This window comes from Xenopus laevis, chromosome 8S (genome assembly GCF_017654675.1).
Source record: "Xenopus laevis strain J_2021 chromosome 8S, Xenopus_laevis_v10.1, whole genome shotgun sequence".
In the NCBI taxonomy this organism is placed as follows: Eukaryota; Metazoa; Chordata; class Amphibia; order Anura; family Pipidae; genus Xenopus; species Xenopus laevis.
The window spans coordinates 79764969-79787480 of record NC_054386.1 but is presented as its reverse complement, the minus strand read 5'-3'; the positions used below and the strand labels follow the sequence as shown (position 1 = coordinate 79787480).

At 39.3% G+C, this 22512-nt stretch overlaps 2 protein-coding genes across 4 annotated transcripts in view; both read left to right on the top strand.

Moving 5' to 3' along the window:
• The first annotated feature begins 1290 nt into the window (after positions 1-1290).
• Positions 1291-3927, top strand: gemin7.S (gem nuclear organelle associated protein 7 S homeolog). The gene is made up of 2 exons (XM_018233177.2): positions 1291-1446; positions 3537-3927. The coding sequence occupies exons 1-2, from the start codon at positions 1393-1395 to the stop codon at positions 3888-3890; spliced, it is 408 nt and encodes a 135-aa protein (XP_018088666.1). The 5' UTR covers positions 1291-1392; the 3' UTR covers positions 3891-3927.
• Positions 3928-6985: 3058 nt separating this feature from the next.
• ppp1r37.S (protein phosphatase 1 regulatory subunit 37 S homeolog) overlaps positions 6986-22512 on the top strand; it is a 29639-nt gene continuing 14112 nt past the window's right edge. Inside the window, exons 1-8 of one of the 3 annotated variants that reach the window (XM_041574030.1) lie at positions 7711-7839; positions 9538-9592; positions 14437-14534; positions 16662-16707; positions 18125-18225; positions 18338-18457; positions 18791-18941; positions 20929-21084. In XM_041574030.1, coding sequence (XP_041429964.1) covers positions 9571-9592; positions 14437-14534; positions 16662-16707; positions 18125-18225; positions 18338-18457; positions 18791-18941; positions 20929-21084 — 694 coding nt within the window. In that variant the 5' untranslated portion in view covers positions 7711-7839; positions 9538-9570. 3 annotated transcript variants of the gene reach the window in all.

Here is a 22512-nt window from a genome sequence, read left to right as displayed (position 1 = left end):
TGCAAATTAGGGTTCGGATTCGGTTTGGTATTCGGCCGAATCCTTCGTGAAGGATTCGGGGGTTCGGCCGAATCCAAAAAAGTGGATTCGGTACATCCCTAAAATCAAGCCTCTCCGATCGACATCTTGGCCAGATATCGATTGGGGAGGCCCATCAGAAGCCTGCATACACTGGCATAAACTGCAGAATTGGTCATATATCAGCAGCTTTAATCTGCCCATGTATGGCCACCTTTATACACACGTGGCACTTGACAGGGCCAGCCATTAGTAACGATTTTGAAAGAGGAGTCAATTCAGAGCATTTTGCCCTCCACTTTACAACACCGTCAAGGTTTGAAATCAGCTGGGCAGCCATTTTCCTAAATTCACCCTTGTTCCGAACAACTTCCCCATTCTATGCTTTCCTACAACATGAAGGCTGTGTTTATAAGGAACCTGACAACCTTACATGTCCCACCTTTTCTCCCCTTTAATTTCTCCCCCACTTGGACTCAGTGTCGACTGGCCCACTGGCAAATACCTCCTAACATTTTGGAAACAGAAAGCGGGACAAAAAGATTTGGTGCGCATAGCGTGGGGAAATGTTTTTGACCACTCCCATTTATGTGACCACACCCCCTAATTACCATGTCCATTTTACTAAATTTGTCAGGTTATGAAAGTTTGAACATATTTCTGTGGTTTTTATGTGTTATAAATTTTTTTGCTAATGAAGGTGAATTGCCCTTTCACTTGTGTAAGTTCTTATCTTATCTAAAAACCATTACAAAAGTATGTTAAGTATGTATTGTGTGCTCTCTGCCAAGAGTCAATTAAGTTAGAAACTTTGTCAATGGGTCCTCCTGTTGGTAAACATTTGGCCTATTTCATGGCCATTCCCTATTTGTATGAGAACAAAGAGGCTAAATAGATGGAATAATAGATTATAGTGTGTAAAGAAAAGAGAATAGGAGAGGCTGAGTGAGGAGAGAAGGAATAATAGTACTGAGATTGTGGCCCCTGATATCCCAGTCTGACACTGCTTGGACTAAACAGGTTGTTCCACTGTATTTTCACTTATATTGCCTAAATATGAATCTTATTTTGTTTGGCTGTTTCTTCATTATATATTGTACTTATATCAAATGCAATAAATCAATTAAAACAACAAAAGAAAGAAACATGACACATTAGGTCAGGTACCTGTATTTTGAATTTGAACATAACTTCTTTCTCACTGTTTGTGTTGTTATGATGTTGCCCGCTAGATGGCGCTGATATACAATATCCCAGCGTGGAACTAAAAGTTCAGAGTTTGTGTTTTCTGGGGGGAAGTGAGTGCGGATGTACCGAATCTCGGCTGAATCGCGGGCGGCTAAAGCTCTATAGGGAAATCCTTGCAGAGATTGAATGAAGGCTGTTTTAAGGGAAGAGCCAGATGGTTGCAGCATGAAGGAGACAAGCGTAAGCTGAGCTCCTATTTCCACCACCACCACCACCACTACTGCGGCGGCTTACTTACTCTCTCTTATGTTTGTGTACATTCTCTGTCATCCAAGTCTGGTATATCTGTACCAATACGTCTGATCAACTGGACTTGCTGTGTTTTTTCTCTTTCCCTTCCTTCTTCCCTTCCAGTGCATCCTAAACTACTTCCCCTCGTGTTCTGTAAAGTGTAGAGAAAGCAGACCCCAGAACTGCTGACGCCCTATAAGTACACTTTCTAAATATGTTTCAATATGATTTCTTTATTTGGCTTATCATTTTTTAAATGCTTCATTAAATGCACACGCTGCTATTTTGGGAGATTAGTCGCCCAGTGACAAATCGCATCTTCTTTGGGTGACTAATTGCCTCGACTGAGTTCTCTCCTGCTAAAATGTAAATTGCGGGATGGCAGTCGGATCGCTTTGGCTTTCCGAAGTTGCCCGAAGTTTCTGCCTGAAGCAACTTCGGAAAACAAAGTGCTCCGAGGCCCATTTTGCGGCAATTTAGATTCTAGCCGGCGGGAAGGCAGTTCGAGGAGATTAGTCGCCCAGCGACAAATCGACTTCTTCGGGCGGCTAATCTGCCAGAACTGCCTTCCAGCCGGGTAGAATGTAAATCGCCAGCGGGATGGCAGTCGGATTGCTTCGGCTTTGCAAAGTCGCCCGAACTTTCCTTTTGAAGCAACTTTGGAAAACGAAGCGCTCCGAGTGCCATCCCGCCGACTATTTAGATTCTAGCCGCTGGGAAGGCAGTTAGGGGAGATTAGTTGCCTGAAGAAGAAGAAGCTATTTTTTTTTGCTGGGCACACGCTGCTATTTTGGGAAATTAGTCGCCCAGCGACAAATTGCTTCTTTGGGCGACTAATCTCCCCGAACTGCCTTCCAGTCGGCTCTAATGTAAATTGCTGAAGCGATCCGACTGCCATCCCACTGGCGATTTACATTCTAGCTGCTAAAAGGCAGTTCGGGGAGAAGAAGAAACGATTTGTCGCTTGTTGACTAATACCCCAAAATAGCAGCGTGTGCCCTTACCCTTATTGTACAACCAACACCTTATAGCTTTCCTACAATATTGGGGTGACTGGGTTCTTCACCCAAAAGCTGATTAGAAGCCCTGGGAGAAACCGGACTACTGTTATTTTTTGTGACTTAGGTGACTTGTGCCAGCACTTTAGGATGGAACTACTTTCTGGCAGGCTGTTATTTCTCCTACTTAATGTAACTAAATCAGTCTCAGTGGGACTTGGCTTTTACTATTTAGTGCTGTTCTTAGATCTACCAGGGAGCTGTTATCTTGTGTTAGGGAGCTGCTATCTGGTTACCTTCCCATTGTTCCTTTGTTAGGCTTCTGGGGGGGGGGTGATATCACTCCAACTTGCAGTACAGCAGTAAAGAGTGACTGAAGTTTATCAGAGCACAAGTCACATGACTGGGGACAGCTGGGAAACTGACAATATGTCTAGCCCCATGTCAGATTTCAAAATTGAATATAAAAAAATCTGTTGATGCATCTGATGATGCATTTTGAAAAAAACATGTTTTCCCTTGACAGTATCCCTCTAAGCACATCACGTTCATTTATTCACTGATGGATACAATTACTTTGATACATGGACTGATGGACATATAACACACCCCTTTGTGGGTTGTCTCCTTTACATCACTTCCTGAAATTGTGTATAAATGTATTTGGATCACTGTTTACGCGATACACTTGATTAAAGGCCCAGAGCCTGAAACATGTTGTGTAAATAAACACTTTTGCAGCAGCTAGAACTGCCTCATTGCCTTTCTCTCAGTAATCAACTGGTAATTGGGGAGACTAAGAAATTAATATTTCTTTGTCCATAACAGTTAAGAGATAAAAGCAACATGCTCCAATAAAGTTTCAGTGGCCAGGTAAAAAATAATTATCCTAGCCCATTGTACTCTCTGGACTAAAAGTTGCATATAATGAAACAACACTTATAGTATTGTCCACACAGCCCTTTCCCAACCCGAGGAACATTGGTTTAGACCATTTTCTGTATATTTGTACTCTTACACTTTCTTTCTTCTCCCATCCAGGACCCACCTCTTCTCCCACAGGTACCCATACTGCGTCTCCCACGTCCCCCTTCACCATCCGGCCGTGGATTTGACCTTTCTTCACCCCGAGCACTTGCTCACTGCCCACCCAAAGATCACCAAAAGTGTCGCTCTTTTCTTCGCCAGCTCTTTCTCCGTAGCCTTCTTGCATCTGCTGGCCTTCCCGTCACCTTCACACTTTATCAGCGTGTAACTGTGACTGCGACTCGCTTCAATGCCTGTGACATGGAAGGACACAATTTTCAGGTCTCTGACCTACAGACTCCGATTGGTGTGCAAAAGGAAGCACTTATCCGGGGACCCGACATTATTTCATACTCTTTCTGTGTCTAAGGGATATTAGCTGGAATGAATAAATCAAACAATACTGTGTGGTCGTATTGCATAGATTTGTGAATTCCATCTTTGGCCATGAGTAAGAAGATTATACTTTTGTAGCCAGCCAAGTAAAGTGTTACGGCATATTTGTGGGTGTTAAATCTGTATCAGAAAAAAAATCTTAAATTCCCTATAGTGCAGAACCACTGCACAACCACAGCTTGAAGTAGGTTTATAAGTAAAAGCTGAGAATGACACTTGTAATGTTGATCCTACTGTTTATCCTTCTAAGTTGCAGTTGACCCTTACTGCATTTTTACAAGGTGATACAAGTCCTTTTAAATTTATTGGTATGTTTCAGAGGGTGCACCATTTCTTGTTCTCTTCATATGGTTATAATGGAATACTCTTAGAGCCATAGCAGAGTGTTAGGTTGTTCACAGTACAGTACGATAAAGCATGGCATAAACAAAATGTATGCCTGAAACACACATGGCAGAGCTAAGCAAAATTCTAAGGCCATCTGGCTAGATAGTTTTGTTAAGTTGCTGTATTAGAAATGCACCAAGCAGGGCTGATTTAAGAAACTGTTGACCGTAGTCAAGGGCCTCCCTTCTGCAACCCCCTGCCTCTAAAAAGCCTGACTGACCCCACCCTGCATGTCCGGCCCTGTAGCTGGATGAACCCACTGGAACTGGTGCCCATTAAACAGATCATGAGAACAAGTACAAGGTACTTCTATGTTATTACAGAGAAAAAGGAAATATGTTTTAAAATGTTGAGTTATCTAATTAAAATGGAGTCTATGGGTGAAAACCATCCTGTAATACAGAGCTATCTGTATAATGGATTTTCAGATAATGGATCCTATACCTGTACTGTCTATTCTAAGACTATTTCTCCAGATAAAAGGAGAACTAAAGCGTAACTAAAAAAGTAGCTAGAAATGTTGTACATTATGGTTTGGGCTTGTGTACCAGCTCAAGGCAGCCACAGCCCTTTAGCAGTAAAGATCTGTGTCTTCAAAGATGCCCCAGTAGCTCCCCATCTTCTTTTCTGCTGATTCACTGCACATGCTCTGTGCTGCTGTCACTTACTGAGCTTTGGGACCCACTCATAATATACTGTACAGTAGAATAGAATACACATAGAATAGAAATGTCACATGATTGATGTCATATCAATATAAGGCTGATTAGTAATTAATGCAGATAATAACTACATGGCAGCACAGAAACCAGTGCAACTAGCATCTTATTTTAATAATTTCAGCCCTATAGCATCAGCTTATATTACAGACCAACCTCATTCTACTTGATAACAACAGCTGCTCAGAGCCCACTGAGCATGTGAGTGTCACAGATAATTTCCTAGATGGTGACCCCCTGTGACAAGTTTGAAGTCCTTTATCATTGCTGCTATTGAGAAGCTGAAACAGATATATGTTCAGATATATATATCAGATATGTCATTGGCCCTTGAGCTTAAATCTAATGGGTTCCTTTAACCTCTGAAACCTTTCATCATTTGAAAGACTGAGCGGAAAATAATTGTGTCGGTGAATATTTAGCCATGCCTACCAATGCTACCTTTAATTCCTTCTCGGCTATGTGAGCAAATAAATTATTTTGTGCACACATTTTAAACTTGCGTATGCATTTTTAAAAACTGTGTCTGGGTCAGAATAAATACAAAATGTATTTTCACACAAAATTCTTTGTGTACACGTGTTGTGTGCACTGATCTCATAATGTGTGTGTGCACACGAGCCCACAGCTTAGGGGGAACATTGACGCCAACTTTGTACCAACACAGTGTTTAGTCCATCCTCCCTTGCCAGGATTTCAAATGATGCAGAAAGAACTGTTAAACATCTGGAATTTAAGCATAGAAAATGGCATTTATTCATACTTTTTGAAGAAACAGGTAACTGAGATGGATATATTAGGGGTTTCTGTGTTAAGTGGGCCTCTTTATCAGACTTTTGTTTGGAAGCCATAGTTTCCCTTTAACGATAAATAAACAAATAAACTTGCTCTGCTTCCCTCCCCTTCAGAATGCATTGCAGCTGAGCAGTGCAGCCGTTTTCTTACTACTCTCTGGCCAGCCGGGAAAGGTTCTGTGCACAGCTTCAGCAAGGAGAGGAGACAAACTGTGAATTCAGCTGCACAGAATCTGTTATTTTATAGAAACTGTACAAAATGTCTAACTTTAGTACATTGCCAATATGCATCTTTTTAGGTTTACGAGAAGCATCTGCAATATTATTTTTTTGACTTTAAATCTCCTTTATGTTTTAGTGTGATATAAATAGTGTCGGCCGGTGACAAATCTCCTCTTCTTCTGGGCGACTAATCTTCCTGAACTGCCTTCCAGCCGGCTAGAATGTAAATTGCAGGCGGGATAGCACTCGGAGCGCTTAGTTTGCCGAAGTCGCCTGAAGTTGCCTCACGAGGAAGCTTCTGGCGACTTCGGAAAACGGATCGCTCCAAGTGCCATCCAATCGGCGATTTACATTCTAGCCGGCGGAAAGGCAGTTCGGGGAGATTAGTCTCCCCGAATCCGACAGTGTGTCTCTGCCCTTAACAAAACCCCTTGGCCCGTCCCCTTGGTCTCCTCCTTCTGACCATTGCCGCGATGTGGCTCTGCCCCCTTTTACGGACCCACCTTTTTCATCATGGCCCCACCTTTTTGTCACAGCCCCCCATTCTGCTCACGCCCCCACCACTAGGGTTGCCATGGAGTCAGTGACACCCCCAAGCTGGTGAGAAGGAAACAAAAAACCTATAAATAATAAAGACTAACCATTGCTTAGAACTGTCCATTCTATAACATACTAAAAACTTAAAGGTGAACCAACCCTTCAACCCTAAATTTACAAAATTGTCTCTAGTTAGTCTGAAACAAGTGGAGCACTGAGCAGAACTGATAAATGACTTCTTATTGGGTACTGAGTTTATAACAAAGGTATTTTCTCTTTTTCTGTTGTTTTATAACTAAATTAGGAGGCGTGTGAGAGGAAGAGAAACCAGACTGTAAACTGACAGAGCGCCACATACTAGCGGCTAGCAATTGGTTAACGCAGCGTTACGCCGCCTTTGTGCGTCACTGTGCTTACGTGTAGCTGCGACGCTGGTCTCGCGAGATGAGACTAGTGGCGTCGGGATTTTCTGCAAGACAGGAGCAGGAAGCTTGCAGTTAAGGTGTGTGTAGCGATCGGGGACTGCGGATTGTTAGGAAAAGTGGAACGCTTGGGCGCTGGGTATTTACTTGGATTAGAGGTTAAAGTTAACTCTCTCCCTCACTATATCCAATACGTCTCTACCGGGACGGGAAACTGTGACAAAACTAGCAGCCCAGGAAGCTTGTTAGGGGAAAGTAGATGCAGCCACCTTAGTAATTACCTTCCCTCCCGAAGTCTGCAACTCGCTGAAAGTAGGGGGGGAATCCGAGTAAGTGCAGCACATTCCCCTCGTAAACACCAACCCCACAGGGACAACTGTCCCCCCCTCTCCCCACTTATGGCGGCTCTGAGTACAGGAGGGTGAAATGGATGGAAATATTGTGGCGCCTCCATCACTTGAAGAAAAGGACACTGTGGAGAAAATGCCGCAAAACAATGTGGGAGATGAGCTGAAAGAAGGCTTACCTGTAGAAGTTGAAGCTGCTGTCATGAAGAACAGGGAAAACACCGGGGATATGACTTTCCCAGAATTGCCTCCTTGTGACCAAGATCCAAAATCTCTTCCCCTGAGGACTCCTACTACTGAATCGGACGGTGAGGAGGGGGTAGAGGTCAGAGAAGCAACAGAGGCAATGGACCAGAGCAAAACGAATGAGGATAAGGAAATTGTGGCACAAGAGGAAAATGGGAGGATTAAACATGGACCTAAGAGGGTAACATTCCCTTGTGATGATGATATAGTGTCTGGTGCCCTTGAACCCAAAGACCCATGGAGGCACGGTGAGTCGTTATTTTAACGTTTTTAATGAGTTTGACCCCAAATGGTTTTTTTAAGGGCAGAGACACACGATCAGATTCAGGGAGATTAGCCGTCCAGCGACAAATCTCCTCTTCTTCGGGACACTAATCTCCTGGAACTGCCTCCCACAGGCTACAATGTAAATCGACGGCTGGATGGCACTCAGAGCGCTTCGTTTCCCGAAGTTGCCTCACGACGAAACTTCAGGCGACTTTGGAAAACGAAGCACTCCGAGTGCCATTCGCCGCTGATTTAGATTCAGTTCGGGGAGATTAGTCGCCCCAAAGAATAGGCGATTTATTGCCGGGCGGCTAAATCTCCCCCCGAATCTGAGCATGTGTCTCTGCCCTAAAGGAGAACTAAACCCCCAACAGTGATAAATCCCTCCCCACCTCCCTGCCTCCCCCTGCTAAGTGTTACCCCAGAATTGTGTCCCCTGTAGGATTCTTGACCGCAAATGCAGAGTGAGCGCAGAGGAGCTCACGGGCGCTATTTTGGTGCTTCGGTAATCCTGGTAAAGTATTCTGGTTCGTTACAACCGCTCATGCGCCAGAAGTGATGGAAATTGCGAAAACACTCGAAGATTACAGAAGCGCAGTAAACTCCGCTGCGCTCACTCTGCATTTGCGGTCAAGAATCGTACAAGGGATACAATTCTGGGGTAACAGTTAGCACTGTGGAGGCAGGGTGGGGGGCCAGTGGGGACTTATCACAGTGGGGTGTTTAGTTCTCCCTTAATGGTTCTTACTGGGTAGTGTGTCATTGCACTGGTTAGTTTCAGAATCATTTTTAAAAATCTGGATTATTTGGATAAAATGGAGTCTATGGGAGACAGCAATTCCGTAATTCGGAGCTTTCTCGATATCGGGTTTCCGGATAAGGGATCCTATACCTGTACATTGTTTCAGTGGTCTTGCATTATGCAAAGAAAAAATAGTTTTTATTCTTTCAGTAGACATCCTTTTTAACAAAGCAAACTCTGCAGAGTTCTTCTCATATTCTGATAACGTTGGTTTCGTGCAACTCTTACAGTGTAACTGACCCAAATTAGTGTTTGCCCAATGTAGGGAGCTTCGATTTCAAACCTCAATAGGGCAGGGTCAGATGTTAATGATAAGAGATCTCTGTAAAGTGCTCCAGATAATAATAATGTTAAACCTAAAATGTTATTGAATTCTAAGGAAGTTTACCAAATGTCACGTTCCTTTATTATTAAAGTGCAGCGATACTGAATTACAAAGGTTCTTGTTTTACTGTATATCCACGTGTGGGTAGAAAATTTACATTTGCGGTCTATTTAGTTCTGCTTGAAAGATTACAAAACCATAAACTGTGCTCTATTTGCAATTCAAACTAAGTTAATTGAGCTCATACTATGCACATATAAGAGAAAAAAACACGGCTACAGGAGTCTACTCATAGCAGCAAAACCAGATACTCAAGAACTGATATTTCAGTTTTTGCTTAACCGGTAATTTAATTCTTGTGGAGCTGACTTCCAAACATGTTTCTATAATAATGGTAACTAAAGGCAAAACATTGCATATACGCATTGCTGACATGCTTTCATAGGGCTAGGAATTAGACCATGGGATTATGTTACTTAATGTTTTCATTTTAGCTTATCTTTATTTATCGTATGTTCTCTGTTGCCTTATACACTTATCTTTTACCCACAGGTGTGGTCTCCCTGACCTTAGCACTCTATTAATATGGCTCCTGTTTCACCTCATAGTAAGAATGGCCTTATGTGGACATTTTTATTTATTAAAAAAAAAAAAAAACTTGGAATATTCTAAAGGAATAGAAATTATTCTACCCATTTTTTCTTATAAAATGCACAATGATTTTCCCCTTTTTATATCTTAAAATAATCTAGCTGTTAATACTATGGCTTTTTCAGAAAGTTGATCCTCTCTGTTTCTAGGTTGATTAATTATAAATAAAGCTACCTGAGCACAGAATATTAATTAATTAAGAAACCTGGCTAGCTATACTCTGGGTAAAAAAGCATGGCATCCGTTATGACACTGTACAGGTATGGGATCTGTTATCTAGAATGCTTGGGACCTGGGGCTTTCCGGATAACAGATCTTTTCATAATTTGGATTTTCATAGCTTAAGTTTACTTAAAAATCATTTAAACATATAGGGGATTATTTATCAAAATCCTAAAATTTCGGATCATTTTCAGTAAAATAGACCAAAACTGCATGGATTTGTTCCCCTTATTTATCAATACATTTTTCCTATAATTTCCTGTGCGGGGAAAAAACTCGATAAAATCATGAAAAAAATTGAATCGTACAAATTTTTCAGATTTGATGTCGGAAAACTCAAAGATTTTTGGTGAAAACCACAAAATCTTCGTATTATTACCCGAAACCAAGCGCAGATCAGGATATCTTCGGGACTTCTCCCAATGACTTCTACATGCACTCGGCAGGTCTGAGTTGGGGTACTTTTTAATTCTGACTTTTACAAAACTCTGGGCTTAATAAATTCCAAAAATTTTCGTTATTTTTTTTACAAAAAAATCTGATTTTAAAGAAAAAAAAATGAAAAACTTCAATGTTTTGAGTATTTGGCATTTGGACTTTAATAAATAACCCACTAAATAAACTCAATAGGCTTGTTTTGCCTTTAATAAGGATTACTTGTATCTCAGGTTTTATCAATCACAATGTACTGCTTTATTATTACAGAGAAAAATGAAATCACTTTTAAAAATCTGAATTATTTGGATAGTCCATGGGAGACGGCCTTCCCGTAATTTGGAGAATTCTGAATAATGGGTTTCCGGATAATGGATCCCATACCTGTACCGTGTTATCGCTACTGTGCTGAAAATGTTTTTATGCCTCTCTCTCTCTCTCTACAAATCAACAGCAGAGGCTTGTGTGAGAGTCGGGAAAGTTTTGTCATTCTATTGGATCAGTAGAAAATAAAAAGCTGAACTTAGTAGTCAGGTGTTGATGAGGAAGTGTGAATTGGTAGAGTATTAGGTGGGGAATGTTGCACCCTGAAGATAGTTGATCAGAGATTTGCATTATAGGATGCCTGGGAAGCTGAGGTAGATGGTTTGCTGGAAAAGGGCATTTAGTATTGTGGTATTTGCTTTTAAGGAGTTTCCATAGACTGGATAATAGAGTGTGTTTAGCAACAAGAGACAGTATGGAAACTCACAGCAGGGCATAGTAAAAATCACACTCCTACTTCTCTGCAAGTTTCACTGCCTGTTCTACAGCTTCCTTGACAAACAACATCTGACCAGCTTCCCCTCCAGCTCTTTTACTGTCTTGAAAAACACTCTGTACCATTACTATAATTCTCAGTTTCTAAGACTATATCCCCCACCTTCGCCGCATTTCTCCCCCTCAATTCGACTAGGCTTTATTTTAAGGAGAACTATTGTGAAAAAGTATGAAAGTTATGAAATGTGTAATTATTTTTCTAAATACAGATAATATGCTTTATCATTTTGGAGACAGTTGCCCAGATTTCTGTAATTATATTGGCAAAACTCAACTTCAGCAGCAGCACTGATAAGCACTAGTATGTGTGAAGTGTCAAATTATTTAAATTATCTCCTTTCGTCGTAAGGCTTCCTCCAAGAGCAGAGACTATAGGACCACTGTGTGGGTGTCCTATAAACAACGCTGATGTCAAAATTAATCGTTTTTAAGATTATATTTACAGTTTGGTGCTTACCAGCGCACTAAGCGAGGATCTTGGTGCACACTCCAATTGGAGACTCTGTCTCGTCGCCACTGAACATGCAGAAAAAAGAAAAGGAGCGGCACACAATCTTTACAAAAAGTGTGTATTCAACACATCAGTACAGCGACGTTTTCGGGCAAGCTATATGCCCTATATATATTTATATATGGCTTGATAAAGGGCATATAGCTTGCCCGAAACGTCGCTGTACTAATTTGTTGAATACATACTTTTTGCAAAGATTGTGTGCCGCTCCATTTCATATATATATATATATATATATATATATATATACACATATATATATATATATATATATATATATATATATATATACATATATATACATATACATACATATACATATACAAGATCGCGATCTGGAGCACTCCCAAGTGTTAGTCAATGCCTAGGTGCTGGTTAAATAATAAATAGCAAAAATTGGCAAATAAACCGCACAACCAGGACTTTAGTAAAGTGTAAAAAAACAAAAGTTATTTTATTTTCGACGTTTCGGCTCTTAACTTAAGCCGTCTTCAGGAGGTCCTGAAAATGATATCCTTATAAACGGTGAGTACTGATGTCATCAGTTATAAACCGTGAGTAGTGATGTAATTTTTTGTCACAAGACTCACTGAAACCTGTGTATTATAATAAATAAAGTACCCCTGTTGCAAAATATGAGGATATTAGAAGTAGAAATGTAACTGTAGTTTGTCTCCGGTAAAGACACGGGGTTTAACCTGTGTGTGTGTCCTGATCCTAAGTAAATTCGTCTTCTAAAAAGAGTATAATCCTAAAACCAGAATAATCATTTACTCCCATATTTACTCCAACACCAGAGCCTTTTCCCATTGTAATGTGAAAGTCAACAGACTGATCATTAACTAATTTAATTCTGATAAAATATTAAAGGTGACTGATAAAATTCCTCTGCTTAACAATTTTATGTCTGCTGCACGCATCTATAAAGATTGCTAGTATATGATTTATAAATAGTCACTGTAAAAAAATTAAAGCCAAACATTGCACTTTTATTGCAAAGACATAAAATGTACCATTACTTCCTTTGGATACCTGTTACCTTAAATATAATTATAGGCAAACATTGACTTTTATTGCAAAGACATAAAATGTACCATTACTTCCTTTGTATACCTGTAACCTTACTTTTAATTATAGCCAAACATTGACTTTTATTGCAAAGACATAAAATGTACCATTACTTCCTTTGGAGAACTGTAAACAAACTGTAAATGTTATAATCAAATGTATGTAAAAAAAAAAAGCTTTAGAGCAGTATTCTTAGCATGTTTGCAATTAACAATTGAAATGTTTATTTTAATATCAAGGTATCAAAAAAAAAATATAGTGCCAATATAATGAACATTGTACCGACGGCCATTTTTGCGACAACAGAAAAGTTATTTGTTCTGACACATTCCAGATCATTGTCAGGAAACTGGCCAGCAGGTGCTGCTGTTCATACACTATTCATTTTATTAGTTCATATTTCTGCAAATATCTTATATATATATATATATATATATATATATATATATATATATATATATATATATATATATATATATATATATATATATATATATATATATATAAAATATATATATATAATTAATTTCTATTGCAAAAGTGCTTAGAACAGTACTGTGAGCAATGTTAATGTCTTTAAAGTTTTCCTTTAAAGAAAAAATAAAATAGTGCGACAAAGACAGAACGAATTTTCCATCTCAAAATGTTAACTGTGTTTGTCACACTTATTGGGACATTCACTAAGATTCGTTGTTGCACCAGCGTCCGATTCGCCGCACTTCGCCAGGCGTATTTTTGTCAGCGCTACGCAAATTCACTAAAATGCGAAGTTGCGCTCAGGGGAAGCGTAAGGTTGCGCTAGCGTTAATTCGCCAAGCAAAACAAAGTTATGGTTATGGTTAATTTGCATACGGCGCCAAATTCAAGTTACAATGGAGGAATATGTAGCATCACTACACAAGCCTGGGAAACCTTCAAAACAGCAAATAAAATTTTTATTTTGCCCTACACATGTGCCCACTGTATAGTTAAGGTGCCATGAGTTAGGAAATGTAGGGGGGAAGGAGGGTAGTCCCAAGAAATTTTTCTATCTTTTTCAGCCTATCACCCATAAAAAATGAAAAAACGCCAGCATTTTTTGGGACTTAAAAGTTAATTTGAAGCAATCTCTATCTACTCTATTGCACTTCGCCCGGTCTGAGGTGGCGAAGAAAGTCTGGCGTAAAAGGTAGCGTTCAGAAAAATTTGCGCGTCAGTGAATTTGCGTAGTTACGTCCGTTGCGCAAATTTGCCAGGCGCAAGGGTGCGAAGTAACACTAGTGAATTTACACCAGCGTCCGTTCACCAGAAATAAAGACTTTTTCCTATTACTTTATATTTTCATCGTTTTTCTAATATTGAAGTGTAAAGTGTAAGGCAGCTTTGGGAGGGGGGGGGGTCGCTGACCCTATAACCTGTTCTAAATTGATACGTTTAATTGCTACATTTCTTATCTTTGTCCCTGCTGAGCAGAATCCCTGGGTTTCATTACAGGCAGCTGTTAGAATTGATACAATAATTGCTAATACTCCAGAGATGCTGCTGAGAAATGGATCAACTAAATGTTGCAAAATTATAACCGTTTAGAATCTGCACCTGAATTACTGAGCTGCCAGACTCAAACACCAGAGACACGAACATTCCACTTTAAACTTCGATTTTGGAAAAACAGTAAAAATTAAATGATGGAAAGTAATTGAAAAAAGTCTTTATTTCTCGGGAACAATCTGAAAACAAGTGAACTAAAATTCTTTTTCCAACCCCAGCTCAGAATGTTACAGTGGACGATGTGATCACATCCTATTCCCAGGCCTGCCAGAAGCTCAACTGCAAGCAAATTCCTAAACTTACTCGGCAGCTACAGGTTAGTCTGCATGTTTTACCTAAAAACTTCTTAGCCTTGTTAAAGAGGATGTATTGCAACAATTAACGAGTAATACAAGCTTAATCTCACTGAAATAAGAAGCTTTCTAAATAACGATTAAAGGTCCTGTACTGTTTATGAAAAAATATTTTCTGTAAATCTTCTCTATTCCTCTCTTAGCAATCTGTTTCTCTTCATTCTCTCTTCAAGCAGGAGGTGGAGTCAAACTTTGATTGACAGGCAGGTCTAATACATCCTTTGGGGGAGTTTTACCCTTTGCCAAGAAGATGTATTAGATCTCACTCTTTTAAAATAACTAGGTCTGACAGAAATCCTGTTTCTCTACATGCAGGATTAGTGTTGGAGTTTGTTTGGATGAAAGGGATGAGTGAAAAGTAATTTGATTATTTCAGAAACAGGACAGAATTTCTAATTGATTATATTTAGAAAGTTTCACATTTGCACATTTTAATTATTCATGATAGTTACCCTTTAGGGCAGAGACATACGCTCAGATTCAGAGAGATTAGTCGCCCGGCGTCAAATCTCCTCTTCTTTGCGGTGACTAATCTCCCTGAATTGCCTCACCTGCCTTCCCGCCAGCTACAATTAAAATTGCCGGCGGGGTGGCACTCGGAGCGCTTCATTTTCCGAAGTCGTCCAAAGTGGCCTCACTAGGAAACTTCGGAAAACGATCTAAAAGTCATCAGAAATACAAACAGGGAAAGCTGGGGAGTTTTCCCTTTGCCTCATAGTGGCACAAATCAAAGAAAGGCTCTGCTGTGTAATTAACTTGGAGTGTTCTGTTCTACCGAGTAGATGTGGTGATAGAAACTCATACATTCCTTTTACTCCTTTTCTTTTACTTTTGAACTATTGGTGGAATATAGTTAGGGATGCACCAAATCTACTATTTTAGATTCAGCCGAATCCTTCCCGGAAGATTCGGCCAAACCGAATCTTTATCCTAATTTGCATATGCAAATTAGGGGGGAAAAATTTACTTCCTTGTTTTGTGACAAAAAGTCAAGTGATTTCCCTCCACGCCCCTAATTTGCATATGCAAATTAGGACTCGGATTCCTGCCTGAATACCGAACTGAATCCTCGCCAAATCCGGAACCGAATCCTGGATTTGGTGCATCCCTAAATATCGTTAAAACTATATATTAAGTTTTTTAAATATAAAATCTAAAAAATGGAATAAAAACTTAGAATTGTACAGATTCTTATCTCTATAGATGTCAGCAACATTTATCATATGATACTTAACATGCATATGATGACCCTACTATGTAGCAAGTAGAGACTACAAAATATAAATGTTTAGTGCCATACATTTACATTCATTTTATCAAAAATATGGTGCACATATTTTTGGTTTTAAAATTGTAGTCTATTTGTAGATCTTTGAAGATACGTAACTTTAAGGGCTAAACAGTCTTTATTTGTTGTCAAGCTATTTTGCCTTGGCCTCAACGCCCTCACTTCCCCGATTTAAAACATCACATTGGAATTAACATTACTGTTCCTGTATGCATTTGCCATACCTTTTTCTGAAAAGATTTCTGCTTTCCCTTAATAGGAAAAATGTGGCTAGAATACCTGTAATAAATACTTTAGATACTTAAAATACTTTAAATTCTTAAAATACTTTAAATTAGATACTGTAATTAATACTTTAAATTATTTTCATTAGAATACAATTATTGTGTGCAGTAAAGCCATTTTGCAAAAAAACTATTATTTCTATATACTTTTTTCTGGAAAATAACAAACATCTGTTCTTATTTATAGCATATATTCTAGATATTCTGTACTATAAATGCAGGGAGCTTCCCCTGCTTTTATAGTGTCATGATATGACAAAATAAACACAGGGAAAACTCCCTGCATTCAATTACCCTGTTGTGCCAGTTTTATGCTTTGCATAAGTATTGATTGAGGGGTGACTGTTCCCCTAACATGGCACAGAGCTATGCTCGAATAAGATCATGGTGAGTATATCCACTTGTAGGACACATCATTTGTATTGAGAAAACTCATATGAGTTTCAGCTTTATGGACTGTGGTGTCTCAAATTAGTGAGGCCTGTTTGATTAATTTTATTATAAAATTGTCCTTACAGGACTTGACTGATCTCTCAGGGAGAGTTGAAACAATGGACCTCAAAGGTAAGAACTCTGACTCTGGTCACATAAGGATTGCTTAAAGGGATACTGTCACAGGAAAACATGTTTTTTTCAAAATGCATCATTTATTCATGCTGCTCAAAGCAGAATTCTGCACTGAAATCTTTTCTCAAAAGAGCAAACAGATTTTTTTATATTTAATTTTGAAATCTGACATGATGCTAGACATATTGTCAATTTCCCAGCTGCGCCTAGTCATGTGACTTGTGCTCTGATTCAGTCACTCTTTACTGCTGTACAGCAAGTTGGAATGATATCGCCCCATCCCTTTCCCACCCAGCAGTCTAAAAATAGAATAAGGTAAACAGATAGCAGCTCCTTAACACAAGATAGCTCCCTGGTAGATCTAAGAACAGCACTCAGTAGTAAAACCCAGGTCCCACTGTGACACATTCAGTTACATTGAGTAGGTGAAACAACAGCCTGCCAGAAAGCAGTTCCATCCTAGAGTGCTGGCTCTTTCTGAAAGCACATGACCAGGCAAAATGACCTGAGATGGCACCTTCACACCAATATTACAAATAAAATAAATATACTTGCTGGTTCAGGAATTACATTTTATATGGTAGAGTGAATTATTTGCAGTGTAAACAGTATAATTTAGAAATAAAGGGATTCTTTCATGATTTTTATGATATCGTTTTTAAGGGTTTAGGATACAGATTTGGATTTTCGTGAGTTTTCTTGTAGTGTAATGCACAGTTATAGACACCTAAGAAATCTTTGATTATTTCTTGGTAAGCTGACCAAGTATTCATACAACCAGGGGTTACTGACTGTTTGAATAAGTTTTGTTACAGCTGGATGATATTACTGTTTAAATTGTTTTTTCAAGAACCTAGTCTTACATGCTTCCATTCATATGAATAACAGCATATATGCAAATAAATGTCAAAAATAGCTACTTCTGCTTGCACCTCTAATTCCATGACAGGGAATCTTTGGGAGCAGGGGAGGAGTGTACTTCCCTCAGTCTGTCCCTCTTGCAACACAAAGCTGCAGTAGTCTCCCAAATATCAACTGGGACCCACCCTGAATAGAGAGAGATTTATCATAAATAATAACCAGTAAAATGGAAGCCTCACAGAGTATTAGTTTTGTGTCTGGTGGGGTCAGTGAACCCCACAGGGAAAGCTGGAAAGAGGCAGACGGCTTATAATTCAAATATAAAAAAATGAAGACAAATTGAAAAATTACTAACTTGCTAGTAGAAAATAAAGAAAGAGAACTGTCCCTTTAATGTACTTGTTTTTTTATTCATTCCTTTAGCTCATATGTGATGAAATAGTTTCTATTAACAATTTACAAGCTGTTCTAAGTGTTACATATTGTAGCTTCTATTAACTGTTCATCCATTTTGTTTATGCATAACTGTACTAGTCTAAGGATTTTTTCACAGGAGAGCGTCTGGACCACAAGGCATGCGAGGCTCTAGAAGAGATTTTTAAAAGAGTGCAGTTTAAGATGGTGGACCTTGAGCAGACCAACTTGGATGAGGATGTAAGGATTTAACTGCTTCTGATCATATGATCTTTCTATATGTTGACATTTATGTTGGTTAAAAGCAACTCTGGAAATAACTATTCATGCTTTTATATTTATGTATCTGCAGGGTGCTTCTGCTCTGTTTGACATGATTGAGTATTATGAGTCAGCAACTCACCTCAACATTTCCTTCAACAAGCACATTGGTACTAGAGGTTGGCAGGCTGCAGCACATATGATGCGTAAGGTAAACATGACTTTATTAAAATCTGTAAAATACATTTTTTTGAATCTAACTACTTTAAGGTGTGAATGTTAATGTGAATAGAACCATCCCTGTTGAACTGCATTGGACGATTAATCAATCAGTTTTACACTAACTTTATTGTTCTTTTTGCAATAATAATAATCATGCTGTGAGTCACAGATATTACCTGATAAAACTGGCTGATTCAAGCATGAGGCATCTACTTCTAATACGCTACTGACAAATGGCATGTTTGTGTTTGGGTGTACCTTTATATCAGGATATTTCCCCTATGTTGTGCATATATAACAATAATATTGTGTCATACCTCAGACCAACTGTCTGCAGTATCTGGATGCACGCAATACACCATTGTTGGACCACTCTGCACCATTTGTGGCCCGTGCACTCCGCATTAGCAGCAGCTTAACGGTACTACATCTTGAAAACACCAGCCTGTCTGGGAGACCCTTAATGTTACTGGGTGAGTGAGACAGACCCTCCTATTAAACTGATTTCCATATTCTGTTACTGCAAACATTTGCAATCCATTCTGTATTACAATGGAGTCTCTACAAGAGACATCTATCATTAAATCCCAACCTCACCATACCTGGACTTTCTGGAGACATGTAGCCCATATGTACACAAGGGTCTCTCACTCTCTCTAATCACTTATGGACTGTTTCACTAATTATCAACTTTTCAAAGTTACATAGTTAAATGGGGTTGAAAAAAGACAAAGTCCATCAAGTTCAACCCCTCCAAATGAAAACCCAGCATCCCTAATTTCACATAAATTCTATATACCCATATCTATACTAACTATAGAGTTTAGTATCACAATAGCCTTTGATATTATGTCTGTCCAAAAAGTCATCCAAGCCATTCTTAAAGGCATTAACTGAATCAGCCATCACAACATCACCCGGCAGTGCATTCCACAACCTCACTGTCCTGACTGTGAAGAACCCCCTACGTTGCTTCAAATGAAAGTTCTTTTCTTCTAGTCTAAAGGGGTGGCCTCTGGTACGGTGATCCACTTTATGAGTAAAAAGGTCCCCTGCTATTTGTCTATAATGTCCTCTAATGAACTTGTAAAGTGTAATCATGTCCCCTCGCAAGCGCCTTTTTTCCAGAGAAAACAACCCCAACCTTGACAGTCAACCCTCATAATTTAAGTCTTCCGTCCCTCTAACCAATTTAGTTGCACGTCTCTGCACTCTCTCCAGCTCATTTATATCCCTCTTAAGGACTGGAGTCCAAAACTGCACTGCATACTCCAGATGAGGCCTCACCTGGAACCTATAAAGAGGCATAATTATGTTTTAATCCCTTGAGTTAATGCCCTTTTTTATGCAAGACAGAACTTTATTTGCTCTAGTAGCCACAGAATGACACTGCCCAGAATTAGACAACATGTTATCTACAAAAACCCCTAGATCCTTCTCATTTAAGGAAACTCCCAACACACTGCCATTTAGTGTATAACTTGCATTTATATTATTTTTGCCAAAGTGCATAACCTGCATTTATCAACATTGAACCTCATTTTCCAGTTTGCTGCCCAGTTTCCCAACTTAGACAAATCACTCTGCAAAGTGGCAGCATCCTGCATGGAACCTGTAGTTCTGCACAATTTAGTATCATCTGCAAAAATAGAAACAGTACTTTCAATGCCCACCTCCAGGTCATTAATAAACAAGTTGAAAAGCAAGGGACCTAGTACAGAGCCCTGCGGTACTCCACTAACAACACTGGTCCAATAAGAAAATGTTCCATTTACCACCACTCTACAAATACTATGTTCCAGGCCAACATTCCTTAATTTAACCAGTAACCTTTTGTGTGGCACTGTATCAAATGCTTTACCAAAGTCTAAGTAAATCACATCCACTGCCATCCCAGAATCAAGGTCCCTGCTTACCTTCTCATAAAAAGAAATTAAGTTAGTCTGGCAAGATCTATTATGCATAAAACCATGCTGGCACACACTCATAGTATTATGATTTGCTATAAAGTCCAGTATCTTATCGTTTATTAACCGTTCGAAAAGCTTTCCTACCACGGACAATCAGACTAACTGGCCTATAGTTTTGAGGCTGAGAACGGGCACCACATTAACAATTCACCAGTCTCTCGGCACTATGCCAGACCTCAATGAATCCTGAAAAATTAAGTAAAGAGGTTTGGCAATCACAGAGCTAAATTTGCTAAGTACCCTGGGATGAATACCATCTGGCCCCGGACCTTTGTTAATCTTAACATGTTCTAGTCTCTTTTGAATTTCCTCATGTGTGAACCATGCATCATTAGTTGTATTACTGCAATTGGGACTATTAAGAAGGAATCCTTCATTAACTGGTTCCTCATTTGTGTAGACAGATGAAAAATATGAGTTCAGAATCTGCACTTTTATTTTGTTTTCATCAACCAGCTGACACCCTGACTTTAAAATTTCCTCATCTTAGCTACAGCTCTAAAGATGAACATAGTGTTGCGGGAATTATACCTTGCTGATAACCGTCTCAACAGCCTACAAGATTCTGCTCAGTTGGGGAATTTACTAAAATTTAACAACTGCATCCAGATTTTGGACCTGCGAAACAATCATATTATGGATTCAGGTAATACGTTTGCTATTATGACACATCCCAGTCATTTTTTGTTATACTTTTTTGTTTAATGGTTGTAGATTTCTGATTTTTGTTTGTTTTTGTATAAAGGGATTCTGTCATAATATTTATGATGTAGCCTTTATTGCTTAAAGGGATACTGCCATCGGAAAACATGTTTTTTTCCAAAACACATCAGTTAATAGTGCTACTCCAGCAGACTTCTGCACTGAAATCCATTTCTCAAAAGAGCAAACAGATTTTTTTATATTCAATTTTGACACGGGGCTAGACATTTTGTCAATTTCCCAGCTGCTCCTGGTCATGTGACTCTTGCCTGCACTTTAGGAGAGAAATGCTTTCTGGCAGAGTGGTGTTTTTCCTTCTCAATGTAACTGAAGGAGTCTCAGTGAGACATGGCTTTTTACTATTGAGTGTTGTTCTTAGATCTACCAGGCAGCTGTTATCTTGTGTTAGGGAGCTGTTATCTGGTTACCTTCCCATTGTTCTTTGCTTTGGCTGCTGGGGGGGTTGATATCACTGATATACTGAGTGTATATATCTATATTTCATTTATGGTACAAGCTAATTCAGGCTAAGCGCACATGGCACAGTTTTTCCACAGTGTATTTTAGCTGGTAGAGAAACGCCTGAAGCCACCTTAAAGTAACAGGAGGTAGTATACGCAGTTTTGTACTATTGAAGCGAAGCATTGTCAGCAGAAACATGGGGTTCCTATCAGTTTAGGCAGATGAATCCTTAAGCAGAGGTGGGATGCTATGTTATTACCTGCTAATAGGCTGCTGGGAAAGGGGGTGAGGGGATAATATCAATCCAACTTGCAGTACAGCAGTAAAGAGTGACTGAAGTTTATTACTGCACAAGTCACATGGCTGCGGGCAACTGGAAAATTAAGAACATGTCAAATTTCAAAATTAAATATAAAAAAAATCTGTTTGCTATTTTGAAAAATGGATAATTTTAACTGATGCATTTTGCAAAAGATCTGTTTTTCCTTTAACATTTAGTCAGGCTGTCCTAATGTTATTAATGGGACTGCAGGATAAAAACCTTGACAGTCACTAAGCTTTCCCTATAAGGGTAATAACATACGGGGGAGATTTGTCGCCTGTGCCAGAGCATTTTTACCTCAAACCTCCCCTCCTTTAACATTGGAACCACCGCGAGAGAATTACATTACTCACAGCGATTTTGCTTAATTGTGGGAAAATGGGAAAGAAGGCAGTTCCCCACTATTAATCAAAATCACAGCAAGTAATTGCAGTGATTCAAATGTTACCAGGGGAATGGCATTTTCAGGGAGACTTGTTGCCCAGGGTCTCCCCATGTGTCATTGTCCTAAATCTCACGCTAAATATGCTTTCAAGGGATGCTGTCATGGGAAAAAGTTTTTTTTTCCCAAAATGCATCAGTTAATAG